The 15,778-nt window shown below is 34.6% G+C and overlaps 4 protein-coding genes across 6 annotated transcripts; 1 reads left to right on the top strand and 3 right to left on the bottom strand.

Annotated features, from left to right (window-relative positions):
- Positions 1-78: 78 nt before the first annotated feature.
- LOC140875591 (octanoyltransferase LIP2p, chloroplastic-like) lies at positions 79-2,009 on the top strand. Its single transcript, XM_073279315.1, has 4 exons — positions 79-469; positions 535-799; positions 1,089-1,239; positions 1,477-2,009. The coding sequence occupies exons 1-4, from the start codon at positions 354-356 to the stop codon at positions 1,815-1,817; spliced, it is 873 nt and encodes a 290-aa protein (XP_073135416.1). The 5' UTR covers positions 79-353; the 3' UTR covers positions 1,818-2,009.
- Positions 2,010-2,103: 94 nt separating this feature from the next.
- On the bottom strand, positions 2,104-3,836 carry LOC140876277 (uncharacterized). The gene is made up of 5 exons (XM_073280196.1): positions 3,661-3,836; positions 3,488-3,583; positions 2,872-2,997; positions 2,480-2,519; positions 2,104-2,328 (listed from the first exon to the last, which is right to left on the bottom strand). Exons 1-5 carry the CDS (start codon positions 3,775-3,777, stop codon positions 2,258-2,260), a joined length of 450 nt encoding a protein of 149 aa, XP_073136297.1. The 5' UTR covers positions 3,778-3,836; the 3' UTR covers positions 2,104-2,257.
- A 7,526-nt stretch (positions 3,837-11,362) lies between these two features.
- Positions 11,363-13,897, bottom strand: LOC140876346 (protein FAR-RED IMPAIRED RESPONSE 1-like). Of its 3 annotated transcripts, XR_012148752.1 has the most exons (5): positions 12,503-13,897; positions 12,355-12,419; positions 12,186-12,245; positions 11,830-11,889; positions 11,385-11,478 (listed from the first exon to the last, which is right to left on the bottom strand). XR_012148752.1 is itself a non-coding variant. In XM_073280300.1 (3 exons), the coding sequence occupies exons 1-3, from the start codon at positions 13,744-13,746 to the stop codon at positions 12,238-12,240; spliced, it is 1,317 nt and encodes a 438-aa protein (XP_073136401.1). In that variant the 5' UTR covers positions 13,747-13,897; the 3' UTR covers positions 12,152-12,237. The 3 variants fall into 3 exon arrangements, 1 of the variants encoding a protein (XP_073136401.1); XR_012148753.1 differs by lacking the exon at positions 11,830-11,889 and having other exon boundaries at positions 11,363-11,478; XM_073280300.1 differs by lacking the exons at positions 11,385-11,478; positions 11,830-11,889 and having other exon boundaries at positions 12,152-12,245.
- Positions 13,800-14,664, bottom strand: LOC140872290 (protein FAR1-RELATED SEQUENCE 5-like). Its single transcript, XM_073275113.1, has 2 exons — positions 13,912-14,664; positions 13,800-13,847 (listed from the first exon to the last, which is right to left on the bottom strand). The coding sequence occupies exons 1-2, from the start codon at positions 14,662-14,664 to the stop codon at positions 13,800-13,802; spliced, it is 801 nt and encodes a 266-aa protein (XP_073131214.1).
- Positions 14,665-15,778: the final 1,114 nt, after the last annotated feature.

The raw sequence follows: 15,778 nt of genomic DNA, 5'->3' as shown, positions 1-15,778 counted from the left end.
TAAATCAACATTCCATTACGTTGGACTATAAAGCCCAACGGCCCAAAACGTAGGGCCTCCAACTCCAAACATATCAAGTCTCCTTTTCATCCTTTTTTCCCGTTGCCGTCCTCCGCCATAACACCGCCGTATGCTTCATCGGCGTAAAGGACCTCTCTCCGCCTGCACAAGTTTCCCAGGCCCTCAAACAAAAAAAACTCCGATTTTAAATTTATTTTTTGTCCCTATGTATATCTTTAATACCCCATAGACTGAGTTATCTTCGTTTTCTCCGCCCCAAGACTGAAGCTTTTACCACACTCTCTGTGCCGCCGCAGCTTACAGCACATCTCCAGTTCCATAAACCTTGAATTATGCCTTCACTTGTCAGTCCCATTTTCAGTTCCATTCCAAACCCATCAAAAGCTACTCGGAAATATCACTCTTCCTTTAATTTCACCGTATCAATGGTGCATATGCCAAAAAGAAGGTAACTTTACAGTTAAATGGATGTGGGTTTTGTTCATAGATTGCCCTATTTAATTTTTATTACAGTGTTGATTTGTATGACTTGCATAAAGAGCTGGTTCCTTATGTTGAGGCTTGGTCATGGCAAAATGCTATTGTTGAAGAGAAAAAATCTTTGATTGAAGAGGGTAAAGATTTGGCTGATACTTTGATCATTTTGCAACACGAACCTGTATACACATTGGGCACTGGTAGCAAGGAAGAGTACATGAAGTTTGATGTAAAAAACACATCGTTTGAAGTGCATCGGACCGAACGAGGTGGTGAAGTCACGTACCATGGCCCTGGTCAGGTATATGATGCTGCATATATTCTCCAGTCTCTGGAAACTTTGCTTGATCCCTCAATGTACTGGGATCTTAAAGTTTAGCACCATAGCCCAAATGCTTAAGGGTATGGAGATTGTAGTTTACTTGGAATATGATCCTGGAAAACAAATTTGTTTGATTGAAAATAACGGATGTTTGGGGTCTAAATTTCTGCTGGGAACATTGTCAACCAACTTATCATAATGTTGATGTTCATGTAACTGTGATGTCAATGTTTTGTTCTGAATGTTTCAAGTTCTTGTTGTATTGTAGCTTGTCATGTACCCTATAATCAATCTCCGCTACTACAACATGGATGCCCATCAGTATCTTAGGGCACTTGAAGAAGTGGTCATTCGTGCTCTTTCCTCGACGTTCTCTATTGAAGCTTCGCGAATCAAGGGCTTAACCGGTGTTTGGGTTGGTACGTCTAAAATTATTTTGTGCCTGCAACGGTCTCTATGCTACTCATGAATCAGAATTCCTTTAAATAAATTTCATGCTCTAGAATTCCTATCAGCACTTGCTATCCTTTTTGTGTGCCTCTATTTGGCATAGCATTCTTGAATCTTGATAACTTGAATTTTCATGAATCCATTTTATGCGTTCTGTCATATCTCTTTAGCGCTTGGTATTTATAGCTTCCTTTTGGATCCTTCAGGAAACCAGAAATTAGCAGCCATTGGTATAAAAATATCGAAACGGATAGCATATCATGGCTTGGCATTGAATGTCACCACAGATATAAAACCCTTTCAGCAGATAGTTCCATGTGGCATTCAGGATCGTGAAGTCGGAAGTATAAAAGAACTGCTGCATGAACAATTTTCTTCTCCAGTAAATCGACAAGACCAATATCATATTACTGATGATTCAGAATTGATTGGTGCCACTCATAAATCTCTGATTCAGGAATTTTGTGAAGTTTTCCAAGTTGATATCCAGAATAAACACATTCGATTAGGTGCCTCTCAAGAAAAAACCGCCAACTTAACATGCTGAAAATGGAAGCCGGAGTGGATCAGAATTCGGCATGCACAATATGTTTTGCCTGTTGTAAAGATATTGAACAATGCTAGCTAATCTATCCGTTTTAAATCCTTCACCCATTTGTAACTTGTGTTCATGCTACCCAACGTGTTTATGTACATTTCAATTTAAATTGTTGTCACAAGAATAACAATTAACAGTGTTTGTAGGATGGTTTCTTCCATTATATTGTGTATGTATGGATTGTATTGTTTTGTTTTCACCCTTTGATTTAGATCAAAATTTTTATCCCAAAAGCTATAATAATAATAATACCTGTGCCGCATGTAAACACAATGAAACCAGAGGTCAACTGACCTTCAAGTTTGCAACAACTAAACACAATTTTCGATCTTGAATTGCAAAGAGTAAAGAACTTTCATGTTGACCTCGGAGCACCATTTCCACAACTCTCAGTTGTCTTGGACAATTGCTGAGAATAACAACTGGTTGATATCATTAGAGCCCGGCTCCTCCACTCCCTCTACAAAATCGAAATTGCGTCAAAGCATGTAACCAACCAGTGAGCTCAAATGGCTATACTAGCAACTTGCTATCTGACTTGGCGACCATGTAGACTAATTAGGGTAAAGGTAACAGAAGTCTTCATCACAACAAAACAATCAAAACCTCACCTGTTTTAGCTCTGACTTGAACAGTCCATTCATCAATAATCTGTACATCATGGATAAAAGCTTTACACAACAGCCACACTACTTCCAAAAGCATTTTGAGAAATAACCACCAAGAGCGTCAAAATGTGTGGCGAGGCTACCAGATATCACTTCATGCCATGATACTTGAAAAAACAAATCTCGCCACTTAAATATTGGTTGCTTGCTGGCATATGATGCAAGACTTTATGCAGCACATGGAAAATGCAACCAGGAGAAATTCGAAACATACTTTAAAAATCCTGTCCTTGGCCTATATCTAATGTTATTCCCTCCATCTTGAGGGAAAGAGGAAATGAACTGTGGGGAGGCTTTAACAACAGTAGTTCAAATCAAGATAGTAAACATAGAACCTGGTTGAAGTTCTCATAAGAGGGATCATCAGCATCACATGTCATGGGTACACCTGCAGAAGCTTGCAACCTCTGCAGAAGCGTCTTGTTCCCCACCAAGACTGTTCTAGCTTTATCAATCAGATCCTGTGGGTTGATAAGACTGAAACATGTTTGAATACTACAAATCTGATCACTGAAAAGCAATAAACTATCCTACTTGAATCATCATGGAAAATAGTAACAAAGCCGGGGCTCAGATCAAAGCCGTGAGAAAACATCAAATATTGGTTTACCATTTGAACACCTCTGAACAGCGATCTCGAAGTAAGTACCACCATTCATTTACTATTAATAGATTGGCAACCTATATTTGTCTTCCCATAATCACATAATGTGGTGACACAAACACAAGGAAATCGATTAAGATGTCCAAAAGATAAGTGTGGAATCCTTATCCCTCAATTGCCCATGTACTTCATACTTAGATTCGTTTTTTTATTGAAGAACAACTCATAACTTACAGCAATTCAAAAAATAAGACAACTCATATCTACATAGGCGGAAGCTCTACAAAATATCTAAGCACAAAACAAAAAATATTCTCTGGCAAGTCACACATAACATCGTGGCGTACCTGTTTAGCAGCTAACAGTTCCCTACACTGGTCCTTGAGGGATGACATTTCTTCTTCAATTTTCTTCAACCGGCCCACAAGATTCATGGGATTAGCCTAGCAAAATTTAAAAGTGACCAAAATTACTCCAAGAATTAGATTAGAGGAAGATAAACGAAAGAAGAATGGAATACATTGTCGGGGTAGAGTTGATGGAATTCTTTGCTGAGCTTATGGTGAACCATGGAGAGGTCGCGATTGGCTTTGGAAAACAGGAAGAGTAGCCCATCTACTGCTTGGTGACTCTCCATTCCCGAACACGAGCCGAAGAATTTCTCTCTTCTGCTTCGAATATTTTGAAATGCAGCGAGCCCCAATTTCTGAGTTGAAACTTGAAACCCCGCCCCTTTTTTTTCCTTTTTTTTTATTGTTAATTAATTAACAAAAAATTTTATATTTAACTTTATTTTATTTTTTTAAACAATGACTCGTTCATCTCGTTAGCTCCATTTGGTATCCTATATTATTAATATGTGTATAAATCATCTTATTTAATCTCGCGTTCTTCTCATAATATTATTTATGCATCTATTAATTATTTATTTTACATTAATCAAATCATTAATTATTTATCTTACATCAATCAAATAATTAAATTTAAATTACTATATTACTCGTTATAAATAGTATTGTTTATTTTTATTTTTTGTTAAAAAGATAAAATGGTAATTTATCATTTTTATATAAAATTTAATCAATCAAATCAAATAAATTATAATTCATCAATCAAATCAAATACTATATTCACCATCATTTTTTATTTATTTTTTTATTACATTATATTCATTATCGATGTATTATTTATCTCATCATATCTACCAAGCGGTACCTAGGGTAGTGTGTTGTCATGGGTTACAGGCTCGTCAAATATAACTAAAAATTAATGAGTTGTTCGTCCTGCATCGTCAAATATACGGGTTGACTTGCTAATTTTTCAAGTCGTCTAGCGTGTTTTGGTTGGTTGCGGGTTCATTCACCCCGCCTGTGGGGCCTCGGATTGATAATCAAATCTTGGGGCAATTAATCACTAAACATGATTAACTAACAAATTATCAAAGATAACAAAACAACAATTTTTTTTCAAATAGGGTTGCGCTCGATCTGCACTATTCAGTCGACCGAGCGCTCCCTCTCACCCAACCCTCGGGTTGGGGCTTTTAAGCAGCGCTCGGGCTGCAGTTTTCTGCAGCTCGGGCTAAAATTCTGGGTAGAAAATGCCCTGTTTTCAGCAGCCTATGGTTTGATCTTTCAACCTCTTCCAAACTTGCTCTCTTGACTCTAAAACAAGTTAAAACAAATCCACAACATGCACAGTCATTTATACCAAGTTCCAATTAAGTTTACAAGCATGCATTACATCAACTAGAAGCTTTAAGTCCAATAAAACATTGAACTATTACAAGATATCCAACATGTTTTCCAACTATCAAAGCTTAAGTGTTTTCTAACATGCTTGGCAGAACTAAGTACATCCTTTCAGCTACAAACCCGAGACACCACGTACTAGCACTCTCTCCCGAGCTATCAATATCGTCTTCGACTAGCTCCTACCCCACCTGTTTTCATGCACACATACAAAATAAGATAACAGCCGGATAAGCTTCGGTGAGAATATAATTCTCAGTATAAAAGACATATACATGCGTTAAAATGTAAACATGTCAACTCTAACCATTTTAATTCAAGGACAGAGTAATATATCGCATATATCAATTCGAAACATATCAATCAAGACTTCAAATCATACTTCAAATCAAAAGATTTATATAGCGCGCTATCAATAATCGATTCATATCAAATCACTGCCATCAAGATTCGTATCCGATCTTGACATAGATATCCATCTATCGTCGCCATATCTGAGTCGAAAATAAGGTTCATCAAACCTTGGCATTAGAATCAATTCATATATCATATCATATCAAAATCAAAATCAAATCCACTACCTGTGATGGACCGACAATAACATAAGTTCTATCTTCTAACCCAAGAACAAGTAATTAAACAAGTATGTGATTTGTTCGGGATAACTCAAGAATCATCGTTCTCGAGTATCGAATCCCTGACTCTCGATGTCATCTTATATCTTTCATTTTCGTTGAGTCGTCGTTGCTTCAAATCTGAACATATCACAAAATTCTGATCAAGTTCATCATCTAATCTTCAAGGCAAAAAGTCACAAACTTTGTTCAAACTTCTATCGATTCGAAACTAAACTTCTCGAGCTCAATAGCCTTCATTCCCAATCTGAAATGAAGTGTTTACAAGCTATTTATGTCAGAAAGAACTCAGTTCAAACTCAGCTCAATCACAGATAATTCAATACTAGCCAAGTATTGACTAGACGGCATGACGGTTAAACTTCGGCAACCGGAATTCATTGCTATCTACTCTATCATAATACACTTCATCTACACCTCATATGAGCCGTAAGACATCATATATTAGCTAAATCAGTAGGTATAGAATCGAAGATAACTTCTGAAATGCATAGAAATGGCAACCAACGGCATAACGGAATAAAATCGGATAACCGAAACTCCAAGATAACAACATATTCATCTTATTCAACTTCAAACACTTACATATCAGCTAGATATCATCATGAAACCAACATAAAACAGTAGGCATAAGTTCGAACATGAGCTGAAATCATAACAAATGAATACGTTGTCCGTTTTCGATTCGATGCCGATAGAATGATCAATATAAGCTCAAGAATACATAAACATAATCAAATATGATTTTCTCCCAACTTCCAATTTTCAAACATGCTGGAAAGAGGATAAAAATTACTCCAAATCGAAGCTCTCGTCGCAAGGATTCCGGAACTATGCTCGATTATAAAATCGGACGAACGGATCAAAAGATATCGCAACGTAAGCTAATGAAAATGGCTTGGAAGCCTATTTTTTTTCTTCTCTCGGTTTATTTTTGATAAAGCTGAAGAATTCTAATGATTTCTCAGTAACTTACACGTATAAAGGGCCACTTGCAATAAAATTGCATATTAGTCCCTGAACTTTGGCCTATTTGCAAACTAGTTCTTGGACAAACGATTTAATTCAATGTCAATACTAAATAATTTAAAAATATAAGAATTTAATTCAAAACTCTAAATATTCTCAAATTAAATAATCTCGGATCAAAATTAAATAATTTCGAACGTTATCACATTTTAGTCCTTGAACTTCTTTATATTTGCAAATTTATCCCTGCTCGGATTTCACCATCGAATTAAATCTTCTTTCATTCTCGGAACTCGGAATTTAATTCTTAAATTCCGTAAATATTCAATTCAAATATTTTCCTATTTTAATTAAAGAATCCCGGAATTTAAATCTCAAAATCCGTAAATTCTCAAATTAAATATTTCCAACTCGAAAATTAAATCTCTAATTATCATAAATGATCCAATTGATATTTTTCCAAATTTGAAATTTAAATCTCAATTCCATAATTAATAACTTAATCGTTCAGGGTCTTACACCGCCGATCCATTTGGACCCATACCCTCAATTTTTCATACAAAATTTTGATGATATATTTGTATTATTTATTTAATAAAATAAAATATAGTACATGACAATTTTAATTCATATTGGTGTTATATATTAAAAAATAAAATTATTTAGGGACTTATCAAATAATATAAAAATTATTAGGTATTGATGATAATATTTTAAATTTTATGCTTGTCTTTTAAAGATATAAATTATGTATTCGTGATTTTTTTATGAATTGCATCGTTTAACATAGTTAGATTTTTATTTTTACCTGAATTAAATTTTTTTGATCACTTAATTTTTTAATATGTTTAGTTTGTATCTTTTATTTTTAAAATTGTTAACAGAGATATTAACAAAATGAACTAAATTTAATGTATACAAAATAGAGAAAACAAAGTGGTCACTTAAGCTATCACCCGATGGAGTAACACGTGACTCCGTTTTTAATTGTGTCCCCTGAAAAAAATTTCTGGGTCCGCCCCTGCCTGTAGATTGCAGAAAAATCAAAATCTAGGGCACCAGAGTATGAAAATAGATTGTTTTTGTTTTCAGATGTAGAAAACATACTTCTGAGTTTTATCAAACCAATTTTTTTAATTTAATTTGGTTCGATAAGTTATTTCCATTTACCAAACGTTTTACCCGCCCACAATTTTATTGTTTCTTTTTTTTCTGAGAATACAATTTTACCGTTATTATTATTAATGTTGTATTTTAGAACTTTACATATTTGTTTCGTTTATTTCAATTATTATTTATTCTAAACATTGACTATTTATCTGTATTTGATGAGAAAGAAAAAATGTATTAAAAATATCCAAATGAGACAAGTGTACTAATTAGTTGATTCTGTTGAGTTGTTTTTTTATCTAATTTTTTTCATATATATACTATTTCAAAATAGAATACATCAAAACTTGTTATGAACCAAGATAAGCATGATTTGGGTTCAGACGGATCCAGCCAGGTATTATTCTTCATATCTCAAGTTCTCAACAATCATTAGATCTTGGATAGCCCAGAAAACTGATCCAAACAGTGTCGTCCCTTCTTGCAATTTATAAAGTTTTATATATATATATATATATATACAATCCCGTTCACCTGCACCCAAAGGGTGCAGGGAAACTTGGGCGCCAGCCTAGCTGGCGCCCATGTGTACCTTTTTTTTTTAAATATTTATTTCCTTGTTTTATTTTTGTGCCCATCAGACATTATATCCCTAATTTTCCCTTCACTTCGTGAGTTCAGATCCCCAATTTCTTCAACCCATCGCGATCTCATTTCTTTTCTTCTCGCTTCCACTGCCGCCCAAATCCGGAAGGGAACAAGTGCATCTCCGTCGTTCTCCGTCCCGAGTAGTTAAAGAAATCGAAAACTCCAGTCAAGATCGATTCGAGAAGATAACCCTCCACCGCCTCGCAACTCACATTATTGGAATCGGGTATTTGGTTTTAAGATTTCTTACTTTGATTAGTTCATATTTCTCGAGATCCTATGGGAAGGCTAATTTTGTAAGTGAATGGTGTACGTAGTCAAGAACCATTTTTCAATGGAGTAATGAGCGGGGGCTGCAAGCCGTGAAGGAGTAAAAATTATTTTTTTACTCAGAAGCTTGTTCTTCTTTCTTTATTTTTTAAAAATTTTTTAATGACCAAAATTATTATCCAACATTTGAAGACGATTTAATTCATGTCACGTGCTCATTTGCGTGTTCAGATGGTTGAAACATAATGTAAAATTTTTCTATTTGTTTGATAAAAACTGGAATATTATTCTATTTCTCATTGGTTGCGATTCATCAATTTGTAGGCTTGACTTCGCAGTCTAGTTGGGCTTTTTTTGAATTTGACTTTGGCGTTAAGAGTGTTGTGCATGAATATTTTTTTAATCCTGGGATGTTGACTTTAGATCATATTAGCTTAAGAATGAAGCTGCGTTAAACTATTATTTATTAGTGTTATTTGGATAAGTATTGATGAGATTGAAAGAACGGAGCCATTTCCTTGACCTTTTTCAAGGCGTATCAATGTGCATACATTATAGATAATGTTGGCAGAAATTTTCTTGTCCATTTTCGAAATTTCCTTGTGCATTATTGTTAAAATGAGATATATGTTGGTTTGGAGTTGAGACTTGGCGTGCTTTTTAGGGATATCAAAATTTCAGAATGTTGTTGCCTTGGTATCTTGGTATGTTTCGAATTTTGATGATGTTTTGAAGTTGGAATGAGCAATGTATCATTTATTGGTTAATTCTTGAGGGCTTGATCGATTTTAAAATTACAGCTTGTTTTCTTGAGCCATTTGAGCTTGTTTCTGAAAAATTGGATTGTATGGTGTTAGGGGCTGCCGAAGTGAGTTGAAAGGACGTGCCTGCGTTTTGAAAGATGTTTTGTGGGCAGTTTTCTTGTTTTATTTGTTGTTGGGTTTTATTTCTTGAATTTATCAGGGCCGTTTGGTTATGTTTTCTCTTCATTTCCCAGTCGAAAGATGATACTATTGATCTATTTGCTACTCGTTGATTAACTGCATTGATTGTGTTTGTAGTAGGATTGTGTTTTCTGTTTGGATTATGAATCAAAGACTTTTTTTTTGGGTTTCATTTCACGTTCAATTCCGATTCTAAGGAATTTTTGGAACTATTTATTGACAATCCTTTTCATTCGTAATTAACCACATATTTTTCAATTTTTTGCTTAGCTTTGATGGAAGTGAAGACACCACCACAATGCGAATGCGGAAATGGGTTGATGCTACTACGTAAAGCGGGTGAACATTCGACTCGGCCTGGGCACTATTATTTTATATGTCCAGCAGGTTTGAAACATCGTAACCGATTCTATTGGTATGATGAATTTAATTTGAGAAACAGTTATGGGAATGAGGATCCGTCATCGAAAATCGAAACTGAGTCTAATTGGGGACCAAATCCGACCTCCCCTTGTACGAATAGGCTACATCGACACACACACACACACACTCAGCCTGGATCTTCAAGCGCACATTCTGTTGCTACGAATAATACCGATATGGGGGAAACGGAACCGCAGATTAAAACCCAACCGGTGCAGCCAACAAGCACGGATGTGATTCGTAATGATGCATTGGATGACAAACCTTTAACTTTGGGTCAAGTTTGTTGTTGTTATGGGTGCTTTTGCACATTGGTTTGCATAATGTTATTCTTCATCCTTGTTATTGTGGTTTCTAAGTAAGTACACACTATACGTGATGTGTATATTTATTGTTATGTAATATCATGGTGTAGTAATGTAGAAGACGTTGAGCTATATTGTTTTAGGTTGTAACTCTTGTCATTGACTCCTTTTTAATAATATTTTGTTACTATGTTTAAACGTATTGGGATTTTTTATGTTTGGATGCCTGCTGGAAGCTTATCTGCTCTTCTTCATGGTCATTATCCTCTTCTTCGTCACTACTGCTATTACTGCTTATTTACTTCTACATCTCAATTTTTTGCTTCAAAGTTTACATTTTCTTATCTATCTTATTAATGTGAACTTGGGAAATCTTTTTTTAAAAAAATTACGACTAATTTTGTGAAAGAATCCTTGTTATTCTTCTCATATTTGTCCAAATCTTGTTGCTATAATTCTTGGTTGATGTTTGGTTTGGTTTGATTCGTTCAAAAGCCAAGGTTTTGGAAGTAAGATATACATGGTACTATGTTATTTAATTTAAATATTGTTTTATATTTGGTTTCTAATCGTTTTACAAATATTAAAAGCACAAGTAAATTTGTTAATTAATATCCATGTGTAGCTCCAATGATGATCTTGAAAAAATAGTTGACTTACTGATAATTGGGTAAAAAGTGGCTTGCAAAAGTATTGTATTCCAGAAATTTGTTTGCTCTTCAGTCTTCGGTATCGTCTGCCTTCATTTATTATAGGGTTCACATCAATTTATTTATGTTTTAAGCAGTCAATAGGCAAACATTCAAGTACAATGCATTATAGGAAAAATTTACAAGTGATGAGATTATTGCTTTGTTTGTGCATTGCTTTACGTGGTGGCGTAAAACAAATTAAATATTAGGCCGAGACTTTATTGCTCACATATTGAAATGTTGCCCACTACAGAAATGTCACTTTCTTTCAATCAATAATTGGAGGCAAAACTCACGCAGAGGCAAAACTAAATCAAATTCCCATAAACAAAACACATTCAACAACTCAACAACAGTTTTCACTTCAATTAACATAAGCCAACCACTCAGAAATAATTTTCAACAACAAAGAAAACCATAAGATTAAAAGCAAACTAATCTAAAGAAAGAAAAAACAACAGAATTTTTTAAACAAGATCAAAATTATACAAATAATTATCTCTTCAGGTTCTTGTCCAACCTGTTGGATATCCCGTAGAACACGTATTACAAGATCAAAATGCACTCCACCAGTACCAGAGACACGGAGGTCTGAGTGAAAAAAAAAAGGGAATACAAAACAAAAGTTAATAACAAAGAAGTAATTTAAAATTTTTGTTTCAGACTAAGAACAAACAAGATTACATGAAGGAATTCGATCTCATAATCAAAGTTAAATCATATTAAAAAAAGACTGAAAAAATGACTCCATTAAGAGAATATGCTCGCAAAAAAAACAGAGAATTTTCTCTGCAGATTCACATAGTAAATGAAGAAAAATGTGGACTACTTGACATCCTATATTTCAAATTATCTGCTGCTTTAATCATTAAAAAGGCTAATCAGTATACAGATTTTGTATTGGAATAAACTCCAATAAAATCAAGAATTGTTTTTTTGTACCTCAATAGGAAAGAGGTGAGCATCAAAGAAATCAGCAGCAGAATCATACTCTTTTGGGTTCTGTGAAAAATCATCACATAATAATGAAACGATGAGTCAAGCCCTAAGCCAATCTCCTAATCCCCTGCATTAGCTTTAAATAACATTAATCCCCTGCATTAGCTTTAAATAACCAACTCAAGACTAATTTATTCCATAAATATTTTAAACATAAAACCAGTAGGAAACCCAAATCATCAAGTTCATGTCATGCTTTGCATTCATGGCATCCTTTTCGAATCAGATTGAAAATATATTTCTCCACAAAAACTTGTCATATACGGTACAAATCTAAAAATGTAAACAATTCTCGTTACCTTGGGTAGCTTCTGATCACTCGTTGCATTTTCATCCATCGTCACTTTAATTCTATATTCCTGTATAGTACAAATACATGTTTCTAAAGATACAAACTTAATACACTAACTTAAAATAATGTCAACGGGTAACTTAATTTCACATAAAATACTAAACCATTTAAAATACCATCTATCGATCCAAAATCTTCTTCATCAGAACTGTCATCTTCATTATCATTGTTTGCACTTGACCTAGGAAACCAAAAATGACAAAATATGATTAATAGAATTTATAGCTTTACAAATACAAATAAACAACATTAATCAAGTAATACTTGTCTAGCAAATTTGGGCAATTGCGCTTGTCATGCGACACACCACGACGTCCGCATCCACGACACTGTCTACCCTTCGAGGTAGTCTTTTCCTTCGATGACTTCAATCTCTTTCCACATCCCTTTGTTCTTATTACACAAGGATCAATGATAGCAATGGCCCCCTCCATGGATCTCCTGTTTTCACTTGACTTGCTTGATGGTATGCAAATATTCAACTCTTTCATTTTGCAGTCAATAGCATCAAATTGTTCATGCAAGAATTTTGTTCCCTCTTCAGTCATAAATGCTGCATCTACTAAAGCAGAAGATCTAAAAGATAAATTCCAATGTCTTGACATCAAACACCTCTCTGGATCGTCTATCACATTTTGCTCAGACAGAGAAAATAATGCTCCTACTTTTGCGCCTTGGGTCCACCGTTTGAGAATATACTTATCAGGCAAGTGGAAAACTTGGTTTACACGGAAAAATGCTAGCATATGCCTGCACGGAATGCCCTCAAACTGAAATTTCATACAACTACAATATACATCATTTCTCTGCACGTCAAGTATAAGCACCCTTGGTTTCGATGAAGAAGAACCTTGAAAATTCAGTACATGATAAAACCCAAACTCGATTCCAGTAGATACTTGTTCCACATAATAGTGATGACTCTCACCTACTTCTTTTTGAAACTCCAACCATTTCGTTTTTGTATAAACTTTCACCATTTGAGTTTCCATTGGCCAATTTGACATTACTTTGGGGCGCTCATTCATATCAATATGATCTGCGACTAACTCATTGTGTCTTTGGTTCCGGAGTGCCTTATTAAAACGAACAATAAAATCCATCAATGCATTCTTGTTAGAGATGTACCGTTTGAAAAAAGCATGGGAACTTTCTGATCTTTGACTGCTTGAAATCCCTGCAGAGAATACATTTAAAAAATAAGCTGGCACCCACCTATGTCGCAAATCATACATCAAATTCAGCCAATCGTTTTGGTCCAAGCCAGCAGACTCCATAACCCCTTTCCATGACTCCTCAAATTCATCACTTGTTGTTGAATGTACAATGACACTCCTAATGCTTTGGTAATGGTCACGGAAAATAACAGGACTCAATTTGTCTGGAAATTTGTTTAAAATGTGCCACAGACAATATCGATGCACTGTTTGGGGAAAAACCTGGGCTATGGCTTTGGTCATGGCAGGATCCTGATCAGTGATGATCAATTTTGGTGCACCACTAGGCATTGCTTCTAGGAACTTACCTAGCAACCAAACAAAAGATTCTGTTCTTTCGTCACTCAGAAATCCACAACCAAAGAGGATGGTCTGACTGTGATGATTAACACCTACAAAAGGTGCAAATATCAGCCCATATTTGTTGGTGTTATATGTTGTATCAAACACCACTACATCGCCAAGGACAATGTTTGCCCTCCTTGACACAGAATCTGCCCAAAAACACCTGCTAAATCTGTTGTCTGAGTCAGTCTCATAATCAAAGAAAAAAGTTGAACACTTGTCTTTCTCAGATTGCAAAAAATCAACAAATGTTTCAGCATCCATCCCCATGTGCTCCTCCCTTAAACTTCTCTGATAGTTTCTCAAATCTCTTTCTGTACAACCTACGTTATCTGGCCCTCCATATTCTATCTCAAATAATCTCATTTGTTGACAAGTTGGGATATTGGCTTCTGCAAATTGTTGACTTAGTGCTTTCTTTGATACAGAAACACTGCGATGTGAACGCAACAAATGGACTTTTGAAGGAGTAGCAAGTGGATGGCTATGGTTTTCTACGAAATTACTGATAACCCATCCCGTACCAGTTTGTTCTTTCACAACTGAAATCCTTGCCTTACATCCAGATCGAATGTCTCGACGAGCTCTGTTTTGTCTTGGTTTATCACTATTTGCCTCTTTACTCCATCGAACTTCATCTGTCTGCCCTTCTTTAAAGCATACAAATTTTTTCCAAATAACTTCACTCGTCTTCTTACTTCTCTTGCTATTGCTAATTCTCGCACTAAATCCAGATTCCCGTGCGTATTGATTATAGAACGAATATGCATCCTCCAATGATTCGAATTTCATTCCAGTATTTGGCTTTCGATCGTCTCTAACTTGAGGGATGTATGACTGATCATCCCCACTTTCTTCTTCCATCTCTGTAAAATATGAGGATCATATATTTTAATAAATTTACAAAACAAAAAATTAACAAGAATAAGAATAATAATAATAATAATAATAATAGACATCCTACCTGACATCTTTCAATGTAAGATACTACAATTTTTGAAACAAAAATGACCCACTCCTTTTAATGATTCTGAATTTCCTTGTATTTGCAAAATAAAAAATATAAAAAATGTGGTTATCATCAAACATAAAATCATATAATAATAATAATAACATTTAATATGAACTTATCTAGAAATTATGAAAACCAGTAAACAACAATTGCAAGGATTTTGTTGTACCCATATCCCAAGTTGTAAGCTTCAGTCTTTTCCCTCCAATTGTGAGAAACTAGATCTTAAAATCCACACCTAGGCGAATCATAGAGTTGTAATTGTAAAGAAAATAAAATATAAGGCTTGTTCAATAATCCAAAAAAGTAAACGAGAGAATCAAGGATTAGGTGACCACTACAAATCAACCATCTGAACACGCAAATGAGCACGTGACATGAATTAAATCGTCTTCAAATGTTGGATAATAATTTTGGTCATTAAAAAAATGGTTAAAAAAATAAAGAAAGAAGAAGAAGCTTCTGAGGTACATCTTAGCATATTATTCAATCAAATGTATATGAAAGGGTCAATTTTTCTTTTAAAAAATACTTGATCAAGATTATTTTGCTACTTGACTCATCGTTTCATTATTATTATTGATTTTACTACTTAAAATATAACTCAAACACCACAAAATAATTTTTTGGGTGTTACATATATTATATAATTAAGCATAAATCAAATTAACAATAAGTTTCCAATCTAATATAGTTTTGAGTCATATTGACACCGACCCCAGATCAATTTTCGACCATAATATACACAAAAGGTACAAGATATTCGTACAAGCAGATCAGACTATCTTACAAACATATTTGAAAATGTGTAACATATAATGTATGTATTCAGTTTCATCTGGAGAATTAGGATTTAGGTGAGAAAAGCCTTCGAGGAGAACTCTTCCCAGCCAAGAACTCTTCTTAGACGACCTCTCGTGCATCCCATTAATCTTACCAAATAATTTTTACTCCTTCACGGCTTGC

The sequence above is a fragment of the Henckelia pumila genome, chromosome 1 (assembly GCF_033568475.1).
Source record: "Henckelia pumila isolate YLH828 chromosome 1, ASM3356847v2, whole genome shotgun sequence".
Lineage (NCBI taxonomy): Eukaryota > Viridiplantae > Streptophyta > Magnoliopsida > Lamiales > Gesneriaceae > Henckelia > Henckelia pumila.
Note: the sequence above shows the minus strand (reverse complement) of the source record. Positions and strands in the feature narration are given on the sequence as shown.

Bases quoted from the DNA above. Each gene is read 5' to 3' on its own strand.
- LOC140876277 (XM_073280196.1), bottom strand. From the start codon at position 3,777: ATGGAGAGTCACCAAGCAGTAGATGGGCTACTCTTCCTGTTTTCCAAA. The intron at 2,998-3,487 runs GTACGCCACGAT...ATCAACCCACAG, and splicing joins AACTGTTAGCTGCTAAACAG to GATCTGATTGATAAAGCTAG. The intron at 2,520-2,871 runs GTTCTATGTTTA...CATGATGTACAG, and splicing joins CTTATGAGAACTTCAACCAG to ATTATTGATGAATGGACTGT.
- LOC140876346 (XM_073280300.1), bottom strand. From the start codon at position 13,746: ATGCCTAGTGGTGCACCAAAATTGATCATCACTGATCAGGATCCTGCC. The intron at 12,420-12,502 runs GTATTACTTGAT...TTGGTTTCCTAG, and splicing joins TGCCCAAATTTGCTAGACAA to GTCAAGTGCAAACAATGATA.
- LOC140875591 (XM_073279315.1), top strand. From the start codon at position 354: ATGCCTTCACTTGTCAGTCCCATTTTCAGTTCCATTCCAAACCCATCA. The intron at 470-534 runs GTAACTTTACAG...TTTTTATTACAG, and splicing joins GTGCATATGCCAAAAAGAAG to TGTTGATTTGTATGACTTGC. The intron at 800-1,088 runs GTATATGATGCT...GTTGTATTGTAG, and splicing joins CGTACCATGGCCCTGGTCAG to CTTGTCATGTACCCTATAAT.
- LOC140872290 (XM_073275113.1), bottom strand. From the start codon at position 14,664: ATGGAAGAAGAAAGTGGGGATGATCAGTCATACATCCCTCAAGTTAGA. The intron at 13,848-13,911 runs GTAGTGGTGTTT...CACCTTTTGTAG, and splicing joins CAAACATTGTCCTTGGCGAT to GTGTTAATCATCACAGTCAG.